This window comes from Chiloscyllium plagiosum, chromosome 26 (assembly GCF_004010195.1).
Source record: "Chiloscyllium plagiosum isolate BGI_BamShark_2017 chromosome 26, ASM401019v2, whole genome shotgun sequence".
Lineage (NCBI taxonomy): Eukaryota > Metazoa > Chordata > Chondrichthyes > Orectolobiformes > Hemiscylliidae > Chiloscyllium > Chiloscyllium plagiosum.
This window is the reverse complement of record NC_057735.1, coordinates 38,592,610-38,610,148: the sequence shown is the minus strand read 5'-3', so window position 1 is coordinate 38,610,148 and position 17,539 is coordinate 38,592,610. Positions and strand designations below refer to the sequence as shown.

The following is a 17,539-nucleotide window of genomic DNA, read 5'->3' as shown; positions in this document are numbered from 1 at the left end:
ATGTATTGTTGAAGCACAAAACTATGAAACATGAAGAGTCTCCATTATTTTTGTGCATGTTGAACATCCATCATGTCTATATTTAATAACTAGATGATAACTCCTTAACCTTCTCAGTGGGAGTGTGCAGTTTAGAATTTGTTGTATGCTGAGATGTGAGACTCATGGTTCAGATCATGAATTCAGCATCTAAATTCACATTTCAAGACATGAATATGAGGTTCAACATACACTATGCAGTCAAACCTAGTCGGGTCAGAGTGCAAAAGGGAATGTAGCACTGGACTTTGAATACTTGAGAAATCATTGTAATGTTTTTCAGTTTTCACAGATTCTTTGACCATGACCCATATCCTATTTGGCATTTTGATGCAGGCTTGATTGTTAAGATTTCCTCTTCGAGGCTTATTCAGGGCCCTTCTGTATTCTAGAGCTGAAAAATGTGTTGCTGGAACAGCGCAGCAGGTCAGACAGCATCCCAGGAGCAGGAGGATCGACGTTTCGGGCATAAGCCCTTCTTCAGGAATGAGATACCTGCGCTTTTCCAGCAACACATTTTTCAGCTCTGATCTCCAGCATCTGCAGTCCTCACTTTCTCCTTCTGTATTCCATCTTTGCAACATATTGCTGCTTCAAATTGTGATATGAACTGATACAGAGCACCGTTATTTTGGATCTCTGCTATGGGTAGCCTAAGTGCATCATGGTATTAACATTTTAATTGATGAAATAAATTAGTAAAATTATTTAATCTGGAATGTATTATTATTTTTCTTGTCCTAATTTCAACTTTGAGCTTTTTTCAAGGGACATAGCTCTGAAATTGAGGTGGAATCTTTTTTTTAAAACAAAAAAAACTGTACAAGAGCAAAATAGGGCCAATGATCTGATTGTATCCCTTTTGTAATTTTTCATTTTGTCTTCTATAAACTTTAGACTGCACCTTAGAGAAGGAGGAGGGAAATGGGGGGTTTTTGACAGAAAGAGGTTAATGGTGTGAGTTAGGGCATGTTCATCTAAGGCAACCTTAAGGACAGCAGTTGAAGTCAACTGATTTGATGAGATTGTGCTGACACCTATGAGATAAGTGATATAAATTAGACAATAATAAAATAAAAGAAGGGAAGACAGATGAGATGGACAGATTACTTTGCTATTCTCATTTATTTTTTTAAAAATTAAATTAAATTTGAAAATTAAAAGTCTCACTGAGAAGCCACTCAGAAAAGGGGAGCGGTTAGGAGGAAAATTGGTTATGGACTCGTAAGACCTATCTTAAGCTAAGGAAGGGAGAATATTTAGGGATTGAGGGATAGTTGATACATGAAGAGAGTGGAGTATTAATGCTCAATTGTGTTATGACCCCAGTTTTGTCTAGCTGTTAGTGGATGAATCAGATCTCTGAAATCTGGCTTGATAATCATAAGCATTATTTTTTGCAGTTTGATTGGTCACCATCTGACTGACCACCAAAACAATGTTCTTTTAACAGAAGAAGAAAATTTTATTACGCACAAGAAAAGCGAGAGACTGAAGACAATTTAAAATCATGACATAAACAGCAAAAAGAAGTATTCACACTATTCCCAGCAATGTAATTTACAGACCCTTTACTCAACCCCACTGAAGTATCCCTACATTCTAACTCTTAAATTTCTCACTGAATGGATGATATTGCAACAATGCTCTTTACTCAATTTTCTGCACTCTGACAGTGAGTCACTCTGTTACTGACTAGCCAGACGCTGGCTACTTCACTGACTTTCTAACGTTATCGAAAAAAAAGTCACATTTCACAGAACTAAAAAGTTAATCAACATATGAAAGAGTGAATATAGCAAAATACTAACATTTCCATTAATTAATCATTGCTTTCTGTTATGCAAGATATACAGGAATCAGTCATTTAGCAGCCACCCCCCCTCCCCAAGACCTTTTGTTTTACCGTTTACTGAGACCTTGGCTGATCTGTGTACAGACATTGTTGGCCTTCGCCCCTTGATATTTTTGATTAATACAAATCAATTGTTATTTCAGGAAGAGCATTTCAAACTTCTTCCAAGTTTGGTGCGTAGACCTGTTTCCTAACTTTACCTCTGACAGCTTAGTCTCTAATTTTACGGTGCAACCCAATGCCTAGCCTCCCTAACCAATGAAATTAGCTCCTTTTATCTCCTTTTATTCTTTCATGTGGAATGGGCATCACTGGCATGACCAGTATCATTGCTCATCCAAAAATGTCCTTGAACTGAGTGGCTTGTGAGGCCATTTCAGAGGGCGATCCAGGGCTAATCATGTCGCTCTGGATCTGGAGTTATGTGGAAGAAGTATAGACATCAGATAGACACATAAGAAATCAGAATAGTACTAGGGCTATTCGGCTCTTCAAGCCTGCTTACCATTCAATACGATTATGGTTGATCATCCAACTCAGTACCCTATTCCTGGTTTTGCCCCATACTCTTTGATCCTTTTAGTAGTAAGAACTATTATTTAACTTCTTGAAAACATTCAATGTTTTGGTCTCAAACATTTTATGTGGCAGAAAATTCCACAGGCTCATCACTGTGAGTGAAGCCATGTCTTCTCATTTCAGTCCTAAATGTCTTGCCCGATATCCTTAGACAGTGACCCTGGTTCTGGACTCTCTGGTCATCAGGGAAATCCTTTTTGCGTTAACCCTGTCTCGTCCTCTTGGACTGTTATAGGTTCCTTTTGAGATCTTCTCCCTTATTCTTAGAAACTCCAGTGATTGTTCCCGTTTCTCTTCATACATTCATCCTGCCATCCCAGGAATCAGTCTAGTAAACTATTGTTGCAATATGTCCCTAGCCAGAACATCCATCCTCACGTAAGGAGATTAAAACTGTGCATAGTTCTATAGATGTGGTCTCACTAAGGTCCTGTCCTGTTGCAGCAAGAAATCTTCATTCCTGTAGTAAAATACTCTCATTATAAAGGCCAACCTACCGCTTGTTTCCTTCATTGCTTGCTGCACCTGCATACTTACTTTCAGTGATTGCTGTACAAGGGCACCCAGATCTCGTTGCATCTCCTCGTTTCCCAATCTATCACCATTCAGATAGTAATCTGTCTTTCTGTTTTTGCTACCAAAGTTGATAATCTCACATTTGTCCACATTGGGTCCAGGCACTGATTCCTGTAATACTCCACTATTCACTTGTTGCCACTCAGAAAATGATGAGTTTATTCCTAGTGTTTGTTTCCTGTCTGCCAACTAGTTCTTGTCCATGTCCGTGTGCTATTTCCAATCCCATGCAATTTAATCAAAAGCCTTGTTGAAGTTCAAGTAGTCAGTGTTGAATGCTTGCCCTCATACACACTTGGTTGCATCTTCCAAAAATGTAATTAAGTTAGCCAGACATGACCCCCCCCCCTTAAAAAAGCCATACTGATACCTCTTGATTAATCCCTGCCTTTCCAAGTCAGATGGATCTGCCCCTCAGAATTGCTTCCAATAGTTTCCCCACTACTGAACTTTGACTGCGTTTATCCCTTGTTCCTTGCTTGAATAACAGTATCACACACTGGCTATCCTGCAGTCCTCTGGCACCTCTCCTGTGACTAGAGAGAAATTAGAAATTATTGCTCGCGTCCCTGCTATTTTCTCCTTTTGGACATCTATTCAGTACTGAATTAATACCTTGTTCCACTGTCCTGAGTTAACAATATATTTTTCTAATCTTCATAAATGTTTCAGAGTGCTCATAGTTTATCCTCCTAACACGATGATAAAATGTGATGCATTCATTTCTCCATCCCCTAAAACCTGGAATATTCCTTACAGTACATTACTTTAAGTGTTTAAACTGTGTGAGAAAGACATGTTTGTGATAGTAATCCTGAAAGAGGAAAGTTAATTGTGAAATCAAAATACGATGAGAAATGTTTGGATTATGTGCATATCAGAAATACATGACAAACCTGTATTCTAACTGCAAATCTAAGGCAAGTTAAATATGTTGGGCACATCTTTTCATATCATAATGTCTGTCTTCTACTTAACTTAATATTTGTTCTCATTATGTGCAACTTTGTTTTCCTTCCTAACACCACATGCAGGGTAAGCTTTTGACTCAGTTGGAAAGCTGTTAAGTAAATTCATATGATATAAATGAAACCTATCACAGATGTTTGGTAGCAAATAAACCAAATTTCACAATATTTACCTGTTTCGTGTGAGGAACAAAGAAATGTTCAGGATGCAAGGATATTATTCTTCATACAAAAACTGGAAAGATTGTTGCTTGTCCCGAATGTAAACAAAGTGCAGTGTTTGTGCACCCTAAAACTAATGCTTTCTGTTGAGCTTCAGCAAAATTTGTTGGCTTTGTGCTAGACCCTTTTCCGTGCTCAGCTTGTAGGCACTTTGGGAATAAGGCAGAATTGTAAAGATAATAATGGTTTACTTCATCATTCACATATTTATTAAGCATTCAAGATTCTTTGAAAAAGGAATGATTTTGAAGGAATGTTTCTTTGTCACTGTGCTGTTGACTTAAAATGTGATGTCACTGTCCTGTAAAGCCTCTGCAATTCAAAGTAGTTTTCTTTGTAATGTTAATCTAGCAATATATGCCAATTTATTGTGTATCAATCATTTTTGTCACTTCCTCAACAAATTCAATCGAATTTTGATGTGGAGATGCCGGAATTGGACTGAGGTGAACAGGGGCAAAAATCAAATGACACCAGGTTATAGTCCAAAAGGTTTATTTAAAATTGCAAGCTTTCGGAGCCCCATTCCTTCCTCAGATCTCCCTTGCACAAAGCCATGCTAACTATCCCAAATAACTGTCCCTGGTGTTGTGACTTTTAACTTTGTCCACCTTGGTCCAAAACCAGGACCTCTACACCATCCCTAATAAGTCCAATCCTTTCCTAATGCGAGTAAATCCTGTCCCTGAGTACATTCTCCACTAATTTCCCTACATTTAATGTAAGGCTCGTTGGCCTATAATTTCCTGGATTATCCTTGTTTCCCTTCTTAAACAATTGAACAACATTCTCCACCTTCTGGCTGAAGAGAATCCGAAGATTTCTGTAAAGGCCCAGCAATCTGCCACCTTGCCTTCCTCGGTATCCTGGGATAACTCCCATCAAGTCCTTCTCAACCTTAATGTTTTCAAGACATCCAACACTACCACTCTAATATCGACATACTGCAGATTATCAACATATTAATTCCTAATATTACCATCATCTGAGCCCTCTGTGATAGCCATTGCGAAGTACTCACTCAGGACCGCACTTATTTCCTGTGATTCCACACATAAATTCCCACCTTTGTCCTTGAGTGGACCTACCCTTTGCCTAGCTACCATCTTGGCTCCTCATGTATGTATAAAATGCCTTGGGATTCTCCTTAATCATACTTGCCAAGACCATGTCATGGCCCCTTTTAGCCTTCCTAATTCTTTGTTCTTTCCTGCTTCCTTTGTATTCTTCAAGGGCCTTGTCTGATTTCAATTTTCTAAACTTTACATTTGCTTCAGTTTTCTTTTTGAATAAACTTTGTCTATCTCTTGTCATCCAGGGTTCCCAAATCTTTCCAATCTTCTCTCTCATCCTCACAGTAACATGCTGGTCCTGAACTCTGGTCAACTGTCCTTTAAAAGATTCCCCCATGTCAGATGTGGATTTATCCTTAAACAGCTTCTCCAAATCTAGTTTGGGTATTTGCAGAGGCTGCTCGTCTCTCAAATAACCTTTCACTTCTAATAATATATCTTCATTGCACCTTAACATGACTGCTCTAATGCAGTTTTCACTGTTGGCCCTGGCAATGTGTAAATGCCTCTTAAACATTGCTACCGTATCTGCTTCTACCATCACCCCTGCCAGTGCCACCCTTTGTGTAAAATAAAACTTGGCTTACACATCACTGCTAAACTTTATCCCTCACCCAAATCTATGCCCCCTACATTTTCACCCAGCAAAACAGAGTCTAACGATCCACCCTATACATGTTGCTTCTAATTTTATATGTTTTGGCAGTAGCAGAATTTAAGTAATGTTAGTGGACTTCAATCCTTCAATCCAAGTGTCACTGAGAAACCTGTTGCTGTACTTGTACGTGTGTCTATCTCTGTGTTTTGATAAAGTCATTAATGGTCAAGACCATTAGATATCTGCCTGGGCTGAGCAGCTGCCTAGTTTCTGACAGTGCTGTGAGTGTTTTTTGAGTCTATTTGAGGAAGAGTACCCATCAAGTTCAAAGTTTCTAAGGTGGTGTAAGGTGCAGTTGAAAGCCTTGCCTGTGCATACTTCGAGCATCGAGTCACTTCCGCCTTGAAGATAGAGGTAGAGGTGAAGGCATATTTGGTGCTGGCCTGTTCCTGGTAGAGGTTTAAAGGATGTTGCATAAGAGAAAAAAGGTAGTTGTTTGAGAGAATAAAAACTTCTGCAAATTAAGAATATATTAGTGGTATTGAAAGAGCAGCACAGCACCATGTAACATATTGGTTTGGATGGCAATTGAGATCTCCCCATCCTCAACCTGCTGCTGCTTTCACACCCTGTCATCCTGCTGCTGCTTTCACACCCTGTCCAGCTGTTAGTCAATTTTTTCTGCGGTGACACAGATGAAGGAATTGAGTTTGGTAAAAGTGGACAAAAGAGCATTTAGTGATGGCATGTAAGTGAGAACATGAGGTCCCCAGTGAGTGAGTCAAAGGCACAGTAAAAATTGTGAAGTTCATATGCCTATCCGATTGATAACTGTTCAAATTGTTTTTGTTAGTCAAAATTTTGCTCAGTTTTCTGCCTTGTGGCGTCTTAACTTAGCTGGTTGGAATCTTGTTTTTCTTGAATCTTGGCAGCTGCAAGAACCATAAAGCAAGTTTACGTGGAAGATGGAAAAATTCTCCTAAAAATGAAACATTTTTGGAAGGGTTAAAAAAAGTCATCTTGGTCAGCAATCTGTGAGGTAAACAGGAAAAATTATCAAATACTTTGACAGACGAAGGAAATCCTGTTATACTGCCTCCTGTGGATACTTAACAAGGGCACCTTTCTGAGAATCTCGTGAATTCTGACTCCTTGGAAGCATAGATTCTAATAAATCAGCTCTAAGCTGCTCTTCTGACACTTTTAGGGTTCAAATAATATCAACTGGTGGGAAGTCTGCAAGTGCACACTAAAGAGTCTTTGTTTCTATGAGAATGTACTTGAATTTTGCTATAAAATGGTAATCCTATTAGCCACTGCTATATTGTTTTATTTTGTTGTAGTTTCAAGTTCGAAAAGTTCAATGGGAAATGATTGTAAAGGTTTGATATGATGAAGCAGCTGTGTAACAGATTTGGCATCATAGCTCCATGAAGTTTGGTAACAGCAATGTAGTGATATGTCATGAAACATTTGCAGCTTTGTGTTGGGGTTTGTTGTGTTTGTATAAATGCTGTTTATTAATTATAGGAGATACAATATCCCATAGTAATTGGTATGTAACTTCGAACATATACTTGTGATGATATCCCTGCCTCCTTTTCTCACCAGTGTGCAAATCCTCTCATTTAGGATATTGGTATGGGGCCCCAAAGTTGTCGCTTTTGATCCTAAAATGTGCACAACTTACTCCAGTTTCTTGGATAGGCATATAGATGGGAATGGAATAGTGTAGGTTAGGTGGGCTTTGGATTGGTTTCACAGGGCCGCGCAACATCGAGGGCCAAAGGGCCTGTCCTGCGCTGTAATGTTCTATGTTCTAATTTCCTGGAATGGTAAAGTATTTCAGTGGTTGGAGGAACAGGTGAAACTAGCTGTTTCACAAATTGTGTTCATCATTAACAGGATGCTGCTAATTTTGTCTTCATTGAACACCTATACACATGGACGTCCAGTGCATGTGTTTCTCCTAAAATTTCTAACTAGGTACTCAGTGTAATTTGATTAATTTATATTAAATAATACTTCTATTTAGAAAATTATTTGATCTTTGATGTTGACCACAATTCTTTGACAGTTCTGATAAATAGTGATTTTTGAACTGGAGGAAATTTGTGCTCTGCAGTCATAACCATGAGCAAATCTGTTGCGACTGCTGATTCTCATGTTACGCAACTGACAGAGGGGAAACATTGCATGGTCTGACTTGAAGTAAAACTGCAATGTACTAACTCCATTTATTATGCAGTTCTCTGGTAGCTTGAGACTGTCATTCTTTTCCTCTTGTTTACCTCCATTATTGTCTTCCTCTTGCACCTTACATTGGTATAGCAGATTGAGTGACATGGCTGGTAAAATCTGAACTTAAGTTGATGGAACTGTACATGTTCTGAACTGATCTTGGCCCAAAGCAAACTCTTAATTTTGACTAGTTTCCATAGCAAGCCTTATTCAGAAGCAGTGCAGTGTAGTTGACAGTGAAGATTCATTACTGAATTACACAGACATAACAGCGTGCTGGCTGTTTGAGTGCTTTTACATGCCACAAGAAAAATACATGTTGCTCTGGAGATAATCATCTAAGATCTGCATGCGTAAACATGGAACTTATTTCAATCAGATATTGCAGATTACATATACATCACAGATTGTATAATTCTGAGTCTAAATTAGGTCATTGGGTTCCATGTCAAAAAGATACCAGAAGGAATTAAACTGGATTGCGATTGAAAGGGTGAAATGATCTTTTTTAAAAAAGACAAGAAAAAATACAACCTATTGTTAATCTTACATACAACCAAAATAATAAACCAGTTCAATGGAAGATTGTGTCTCTTGGTAATCCAATGCTCTGACTACCATTTCCAAACTGCTTCAAGATGCATTTAAAAGAATCAGACTACAAACCAAAAATATAAAAGTGTGATTATTTTAGAAGGGTTATTAATTGACAATACCATCTCTCTCACATGTTTTGAATAATTCTGCCCCTCTTTCACAATTTTGTTAGCTGATCTTGATGTTAATGTTTTAATCTTTATATTATGACTCTTTAACAATAACATTAGTCACTTGCCTGAAAACTGCACAGGATTTGCAGATGGTATGTTTTAACCCCTCTTTGTGAATTGCCTTAGCATATTCCACCAGTTCAGCCTTTCTATTACTGAAGTTATGCAATGTGTACTTATTTTTATAAAATGATGCACCCGTTCTCCCCTTTTTGCAAATTTCCATAGGCTCAGTAGATGAGCCACTGAGAAATATTTAATATTTGCTGAGAAAACCACTTGAATTTAGTGAAGCTATCTTATGTTCTAAATTAAATTGTTATGTAAGGTGGTTTATCACAATAGTCTTACGTTATTATCACTTTTTCATATATTATGTAAATACTTCATGATAAAGGTGCATTTTTTTTTGGGTAGCCTGGAAAGTAGGTTGACAGAGTAAATGTTTTAGAATAGGGAAGATGCAGTGACCAAAGGAAGTGCACAGTGACTTGAGTATAGTCAGCAGGGTCAGAAATATTTTGAGGTGCAATAGGCTTTGTGGCAGCCTAGCTTAATCTGCAGAGCATGCAACTCTTACTTTTAGGATTGTAGATTCGGGGCCCATGTTAAGGATGGTCTTGTGGTACAGTGGTAGTTTCCCTACCCCTGGGCACAGAGACCTGGGTTTCAAGTCCTATCTGCTCCAGAAGTGTATAATAACATCTCTGAACAGGTTGATTAGAAAAATAGGTTTAAAAAAGTTCTGTTCATTTCTGACTGTGGTGTGATCATTCTAAATTTTATTTATCTTCTAGTTACCTGTGCTTTTAATGCAGTGATATTTCCAATTAAATTGGCAATTCTCGTGACTTGCAACTGAATGAAAGGTAGTTGTCACACTGACCTTATTTTCCTTTGGATTCTGAAAGGCTGGTTCCCATATTTAACGAGTCTATTCAGGTCCATGTGAACCTGTAATATACTTGTAGCAATATACAAGTCTGCACCCTGTGTCTTTGAGAAGAATGTAGCAATCCAGTTTGGCAGCAGAGTAGTCTCCCTGCATCTGTTTAAAAAAAGGTCAATAAAAGACTAGTTTAAAAAAAAAATAAATTCCCTTTTCTTGCATTGTGTTTGCTTAAATGTCAGCTATGTCAGGATTAATTTATATTGTGAAATTTATTGCAAATATACCCAATAAATTTGAAAAAGCCTGCTGCAGTTTTATTCACATATATATAATATGGAGGGGTGAATTATGCAAGCAATGTACACTGATGTTAGACAAATAAAGAATTTCAAATTTACTTCTGTTTAACATGAAGTGTGGATGTTCATTAGAAACATTTAAGAAGGATTGTTTTGTCTATAAATTAAGCAATCTTATACTGATTGCATTTTTTTAAACAGATTGTCTGTTTTGTACACCCTCTTCAATGCCTTTGGTTGTATAGCTTACAATTTTATTTATAGAATTCTACCCATATAAAGTGAGTGTCTGCTGGTAATGTTAATAAAGACTAGACATTGACAGCATTGTCTTTGGTCAGGCTGAATAAATCAGTTTGGGATTGGAATTTAATAAATGTTGTGTAATTTTGTGTTCACAGAAATCTTCACAATCAGCTGTCTGTTGCAACTGTGTGGGCTGCATATTTATTAAACTGTTCTTTTTTTTTTCCTCCTCAAGATCACATGAATAGTGAGGTTGAATCTCAGGATATCAACATTCCTGAGCAGTTTTCGGGACTTCTACATGGGTCACCTCCAATCTCTGAGATTCAGAACGATCCAGTCACTCTACTAGCTGCTTTGAGCAAAGGGGGAGTGGAAGCTGAAGCGATGCAAAGCAGAGTCTTGCCAGAGAGGCAACACTGTGCAACAGGGCGGGCAGTGAACACTGACATTAAGAACTCTGCAGCAGATATTGCTGAGCAAAAAGGGGAGCAGGTAATCCATAATACCGTACGTGACATCCACATCAGCCAGACGGATCCTGTAAATTCTAAGTCTGTTCAACGTGATATTCCATTCAGCAAGGGAATAGAAAGACGGACATGTACTTCAGAAAGGGTACGACCTAGTGGAAAGGGTAAAGCCGACCTGAAATTTGCAAGAACTTTGTCAAAATCGGATTCAGAGCTCATTATATGTCCTCCATCTGAAGAAGATATGCTGGGAAGTCGTAGTGAGTCTCTTTCAAACTGCAGTTCTGTGAAGAAACGGTTAGAAAAATCGCCATCCTTTCAGTCAGAATGGGAGGAGGTATGTACTGTTCCTGTTGTTTATAATTGTTGTTTATGTCAGCCAGCCAAATAAGCTAGTTACTGGAATTAAATAATATATTCAGGAAACAGATTTTTTAACTCTAAAACTGTTACAGTTAAAGCTGAGCTAATCTATTTAAAGTAATATTGTTCTCTCTGCAGCATTCTTAATTTTGTAAAGCTACGTTTGCACTTGATACAGATTTACTAACCGATCATAAAACTAGTCTGCCTGATAAAAATGCTATTCATGATCTTGGTAGACGTTCCTGCTTTTGAGGTTTTTGTAACACGTGTAAGCCATATATGACAGCGGGTATGAGTGGATTGATTTGAACTTATAGCCACTTACTCCTACAATGTAATGTGGTCTTGATATAAGGGACAGAAATACAGTACCTGCATCAGGAAATTGATTTAGGTTTGCTTTAAGAACAGTCGAGTTTATAGAAAAAATGAAAAATTGCTATTAGTTCTGATCAACCCGAACTATTAATACTTCCACTATAAACACCCAAAATAGCATTGTTTTCTGGAACCATTAATGTTCATTGAAAATATTATTGTATTTTAAAACCACACTTCATGGTTTCCTTGAAAGCTTTTGAATGGAGTACCGATCAATTATTAAATATTTCACCTCTTTTTTTTAATCTAAATTATTCATACCAGCCCAGTTTGATTAGGTAACCCCATATAAACCAGAAGTATGGTAACACAAGCAGGGCATCTAAGTATATATGTGGGGCAAAAAAAAAGACTTGATAAATTCTGGTCAGTTGCTATATTCAAAATTACTGACTTGGTAGGCCTCATCATGTCCTCAATTTTTGCATGCATTGTGTGAGTTTTAAAAAAAAAAGTAAAAATGCACAGCTCGAGTAGCACAACTGTCCATGATTCGTAATTTAGTTGCTGATTGTTTTAACATTCCAACAATTAAGATATTCAAAAGCTTTGATAACATTGGTACAAATGCATCTGATTTTGATATTTCAGTCCAGCCGTGCCATATCTATATTCTGAATTAAAATCAGATCTCAATAATTGTGTTCATATTTTCTGATTAAGAAACGTTGTGCTTAGAAGCTAGAATGAGGATCAGAGTCTACTAAGTTTATTGACGTGTACCAATTCTAGATGTGCCTGACTGGATTACTGTACTTAATCAGGCATTAAATGAAAGAACTAAGTCAATATAAAAACTTCAATTATTTTGTTCCATTTATAACAACTTTCTGTTTTCTGTACTGATTTAGCTTTCTATCAGATACATCACTGTAAAACAGTTTTTATTGTAGTTGTCAGCCCTATTTCATGTCATATGTTTGGAATTTCTGTTGTCAAAGGAAAGTAAGTTTGTTTAGGAAAAGCTATTTTTCAAATAGCAGCCAAAACTTTCAGAAATCTGCAGGGGTTCTTGATGAACCATAAACAATTGTGAATATAGCTATCATTTGCTATGTCTCTCATTTTGACAAAGGGATCAGGCTTTTTTTATTGTTTCATGTGATGGAGGCATCACTAACAAGTGATGTCACTAGCAATTTGTTGCCCATCTCTAATCGCTCTTGAACTGAGTGGCTTTTTAGGACGTTTCAGAGAGCATTTAAGAGTCAGCCACATTGTTGTTGGACTGGAGTCTCATGTAGACCAGACCAGTAAGGGCAGTAGATTTCTATTCTGAAAAGACGCGAATGGAACAGATTGCTTTTTGGAATTGTCCCCAATTGTTACACAATTGCGATTAGACTAGCTTCTAATTCCAGATATTTCCACGTCCCCAAATATTAAGCCTATGCCTTAGTTCACTTACCTAATGACATTACTGAAATGCAACTGCTTCATCCTAAAAAGCCCACCAAAAACAACTTGAATATTTATATTTTACGTAAGAGCCGCCATTTCTGGCAGAATGAAAGACAACTCGTTTCATTTTGTTCTGATAGTCTCAAATGTTTTCAGGGCTATATGTATCTCCATCTTTCATTATTCCAAGATGTACTGAAGTTACTTAGTTGGAAAGACAATGAAAATTACTGTGTCAGTAATTTTGTTCTTTGCCAAGTATCTCCCAGGGTAAGGTTCAAGGTCTAGAAAATTTGTTTTATGGATTTTGGGGAGTTTGAAGTTGATTAGAAATTGCAGAACAAGGAAAAGCTACAAACATATTTGAACCTCCATAGATGCTACACTCCAGACTTCTCTGGTTTAAGACTTCAAGCAGTTAGTTGTTGCAACTAAATGTAGAGCTTTTCTATGGCAAACATAATAAACAACTCTTGAGGAAGGGTCACCAAACCCGAAGTGTTAACTTTGATTTCTCTTCATAGATGCTGCCAGCCCTGCTGAACTTTTCCAGCAACTTACCTGGACAGTGTGTATTTAATGCAGTAAAATCTGACGTGGCACTTAATGAGAGATCTATCAATTTAAAAAAAACTCAGTCACAAGGAGCAACTATCCATGAAAGGGAGCCTAAGATAGATCCTTATGGGACTTGTAATGGTGAGCAGTAGCAGGAGAAGAAACCATAGGTAATCTTGGGCCACGTGTCAGTTAATTGGAATGGAACTAGTCAAGTACAGTTTTATCAGTTTCAAAGATGGTGAAATTGTCTTTGTGGAGGATGACAAGTTACCTGTATTGAAGATTCCAGATAAATTGAAAAGGACGAGGAGGAATAGTTACAGATCGTCTGGCCTTGGTGTACTCATCTTATTTGTACAAATTTAGTCAGAAGTAAAAGGGAAATAGGTGCAAAAGTTATGCAGTCATAGCTTGTGTCTCACTCGTTGAGTGTCTTGCATGCAGTTCAGTTAACAATTTGAAAAAAAACTTAGAGAGCAACAGAATGGAATTGAAATATTTCATTCTTACTGGTGCATATATCTCTTGTAATATAAGGGAGGGATAAGATTTTATAAAGGAATTTGATTAGGCTTTTAAATGAAAATGCTAACAGCTTTGATATGAAGCATGTTTGAATAGGAGATGATGATTAGAGATTGTGTTTTGTGAAGGTGGAAGGTAAATTTGGAAATTGCAATTCTAAAGGCATGCCTTGTTCAAATACATTCAGTGAAAATGTAACCAACTGAAAGGTTATGATTTGTTAACGTCACCACATGACAGTATTTGGCTCAATGCTGAGAACTTAAACAAATGTTTGAGAGCCTTGTTTCAGACCAAATATGGTAAATTTGAATGTGTTTAATCCAATCTACAAACAAGGGGATATGATCTTGAAAGTGATTTTACTGTTCGATTTTGTTAGTACAATTTAGTTTTAGTAATTTTAATCATTTCTTTACATTGGCATTGAGACGAAAGTGATTTGTAATGACATTATTTGAAAATGGACATTATATTTCTTTTCAAGTGCTCTCTTCAGTTTATGAAAAAATATTTTTGTTCGTCAGAATCTTGCTGGAAGCTTTTGCAGCTTGTTGGCATGAGTTCTGTTAAGATTTTCAGGCTAGTTAAGTCATTTTGCTACGAATTTATAAGGAGACATTTCCTATTAATAGTGTCTCTTGGGTAATCAGCAGCAGGAGTCACCTGACTTGTGTCTTTACACGAAAAACAGAATTGGTGACTTTACATAAATGGAATTTTAGATTTTGGTTATATTGGAAAATTGGGGAATTTTTGAGGCCGAGAAAAACACTTTCCACTTTGCTAGCCCTAAAAGTGCACTATTATAGTTTTCCAAAAGCCTTATGTTATCTGTTCATTTGCCTGTTATTTTCCTGTTCATCAAAGCCTGTGAAACCATGGATTGGCAAGATCACAAATAAAACTCTGGCCATTTTGTTGATATAAAATCACGTGACTTAGTCTAACCACCACCTCTAGGTGTTGATGGCAAAAAGATTATTTTAAAATAACTGAAATTATTTAGCTCAAAGCAACAAACTAAAGCTTGTGTGTTAACTTGCAATGTTTAAAAGACAATTAGCTTTGAAGGGTGTTACAGCACAGAAATGGAAAATTTTGTTTTTCTCCAAATGCTCAACTTATTCACAAGCCACTTATTCACATTCACTTATCCTTCAGAACTTTGGCTGAAGAGTGACACTGTATCTGCTTCCCTTTTAATGAGGTTCTATCCTGCACTAAGGCTTGTTTGCCTGTTTAAGTGTCCCTGAAAGCATACGTGAGCTCCTGATCTATGGGCATCACAAATTTAAATTTCTGGACTTCTCCTTAAATCCTACATGAACTTTCTGCTCACTAGCTCCATAACTTCTACAACCATTAACTCTTATATTGAACTCCCTCTTTCCCTGACTACTGACTCTTATGCACTTCCCCCCTTTTCCTTTTTTGCATGCTGACTATTAAAGTCATTGGAGAGAAAAATGGAGTGTAAAGCAGGCAATAAATCCTGTATCACTTGTTTTATGTTTCTCCTGAAATTAAATGTTCAGACATGTATCTTCAATGAACCCCCCCACCCCCAAAATCCTCCTTCAGGTCTTTGTTTTACAAATATCTGTGTAAAGTAGATTAATCTTTTTGGATCTTCAAGACAATGCATAAAATGCATACATTTACTTGTAGCCTTGGCTTCATAAAGGAAATGGAACATTCCAATTTTTTTTTTTCAGTTAAAGTTCCTTTTAATTATTTGTTATTGTCTACTTTTTGTGGCTGTTACAGATTGTTGTCTCAGCCAGTGGCAAAATAATATGTACCTATTTAATTTTGAATGATGTCTTAAAATCTTGAAAACTTCATTCAGGTTCCACTTTAAAGTGAAGTATTTTGGATGGGGGAAGGGTAGTTGCAAAATTATTTGTAAACATCCAGTTGGTTAACATTTAATTCATATTTTGACAGTAAAACAGCTAAACGTTGGAAAGATAAATAACTATCGTATTCTGACACCAATAAAACATTTTCCTCTGACACAATCAACCACTTCTTCCATTAATGCAGGTGAAATCAAGCTGTTATTTTTGTGTTCTATTTGAATCTTTGCTGAACCTCAAATGGCATACCCACCTTTTTCAAAGACCAACTTCATAATTCCTGCCCATCTGCCGCTAAGCCTTTGTCCATTGTCACCTCCAGATTATGACTATGAATATAAAACGCTGGAGAAGCTCAGGTCTGGCAGCATCTGTGGGGAGAGAAAAAAGTTGGTGTTTCAAGTCCAAAGTGACTTCTTCAGAAGTGGAAGGAGCTGGAATATCATGGTGTTTGTGCTGTTAACAGAGGGGAATGCAGAGAAGCTGGAGCATGATGAAGGTACTCAGAGCAAAAGCCAATGGGTGGTAAAGGAATGGTAGAGATTATAGATTGAATGTAAATGATAGATGTTAGAAGAAGAAAATGGGTCTGCTCTGCTGAGAGGAAATCTAACAAGACATTAACAGGATATGGTCAATGGGCAAAGGTGGTGGTTGTAATCAAAATGGAAGTCAGAGATCATCCTCTGAAGTTATTCATCTCTATGATGATTCATAAAAGGTATCAAGTGCCTAAATGGAAGGTACGGTGGTGTTCCTCCAGCTTGTGTTGATCTTCATTTAACACTAACAGGCTCAGGATGGAAATGTTAGCATAGGAGCAAGATGGTTTATTGAAATGGCAAGTAGTTGGAAGGTCAGGGTCATTCTTTTGGTTAGAGCAAAAGAGTTGTGTTTGGTTTCCCATTGTAAAGGAGGCAGCATTGTGAATCATGAGTAAAGTAGATTCAATTGCAAAAAGTGCAAATAAAGGGCTGCTTTACATGGAAGGTATGTTTTGGGGTCTTGGACAGCACGGAGGGCAAATGTTGCACTTTCTGGGACTGCATGGGACGATACTGAGGAAATAGTGGGGCATGGTAAGGAAGTGTTAAGACTGATAAAGGAATACACCAAGGCTTTGTGGAATACTGACAAGGGAGGAACAGAGGTGTTTGGTGTCATCCTGATGGAGCATGATGTTTTGCATTGGGAAACTGATGAGCTCAAAAGAGAGGACAAGGGAACCCTGTTATTCTGGGAAGAAGGGCGAAGCGGCATGGACAGAAATACGGGAAATGGGATAACCATGATTAAAAGGTTTGCTATCAGTGTTTTGGGTGGAGATATGTTGAAATTCTTGGTGGAGGAAAAAAGGATGACATGTTGGAGGCACCCTGGTGAAAGGTGATCTCATAGATGCAATGGACAGATTTGGTAAAATGGAATGGAGTCCTTGCATGAAGCAGGCTGGGAGAAAGTGTAGTCAAGGTAACTCTGGGAGTTGGTGCATTTGAAGTGGACATTCGCGGGCAGTGTATCCCCAGGAATGGAAACAGTAAAGTCAGAGAAGGGAACGGGAAAGTCACAGATGGACCAGGTAAAGGTGAGAGAAGGTTGGAAATTGGAAGGA

The 17,539-nt window shown here is 37.5% G+C and overlaps 1 protein-coding gene across 11 annotated transcripts in view; it reads left to right on the top strand.

The window, feature by feature from the left end:
• The window catches only part of LOC122563265 (ankyrin repeat and SAM domain-containing protein 1A-like), a 355,050-nt gene that overhangs the window by 191,261 nt on the left and 146,250 nt on the right, over window positions 1-17,539 (top strand). For all 11 annotated transcript variants that reach the window (XR_006315548.1, XM_043716916.1, XM_043716914.1 and 8 more), the window contains one exon: window positions 10,594-11,168. Coding sequence is in view for 10 of the 11 variants with exons in the window: in XM_043716916.1 (XP_043572851.1) it covers window positions 10,594-11,168 (575 nt within the window). In the remaining variant the exon portion in view is untranslated. The remainder of the gene's footprint in view (window positions 1-10,593; window positions 11,169-17,539) is intronic.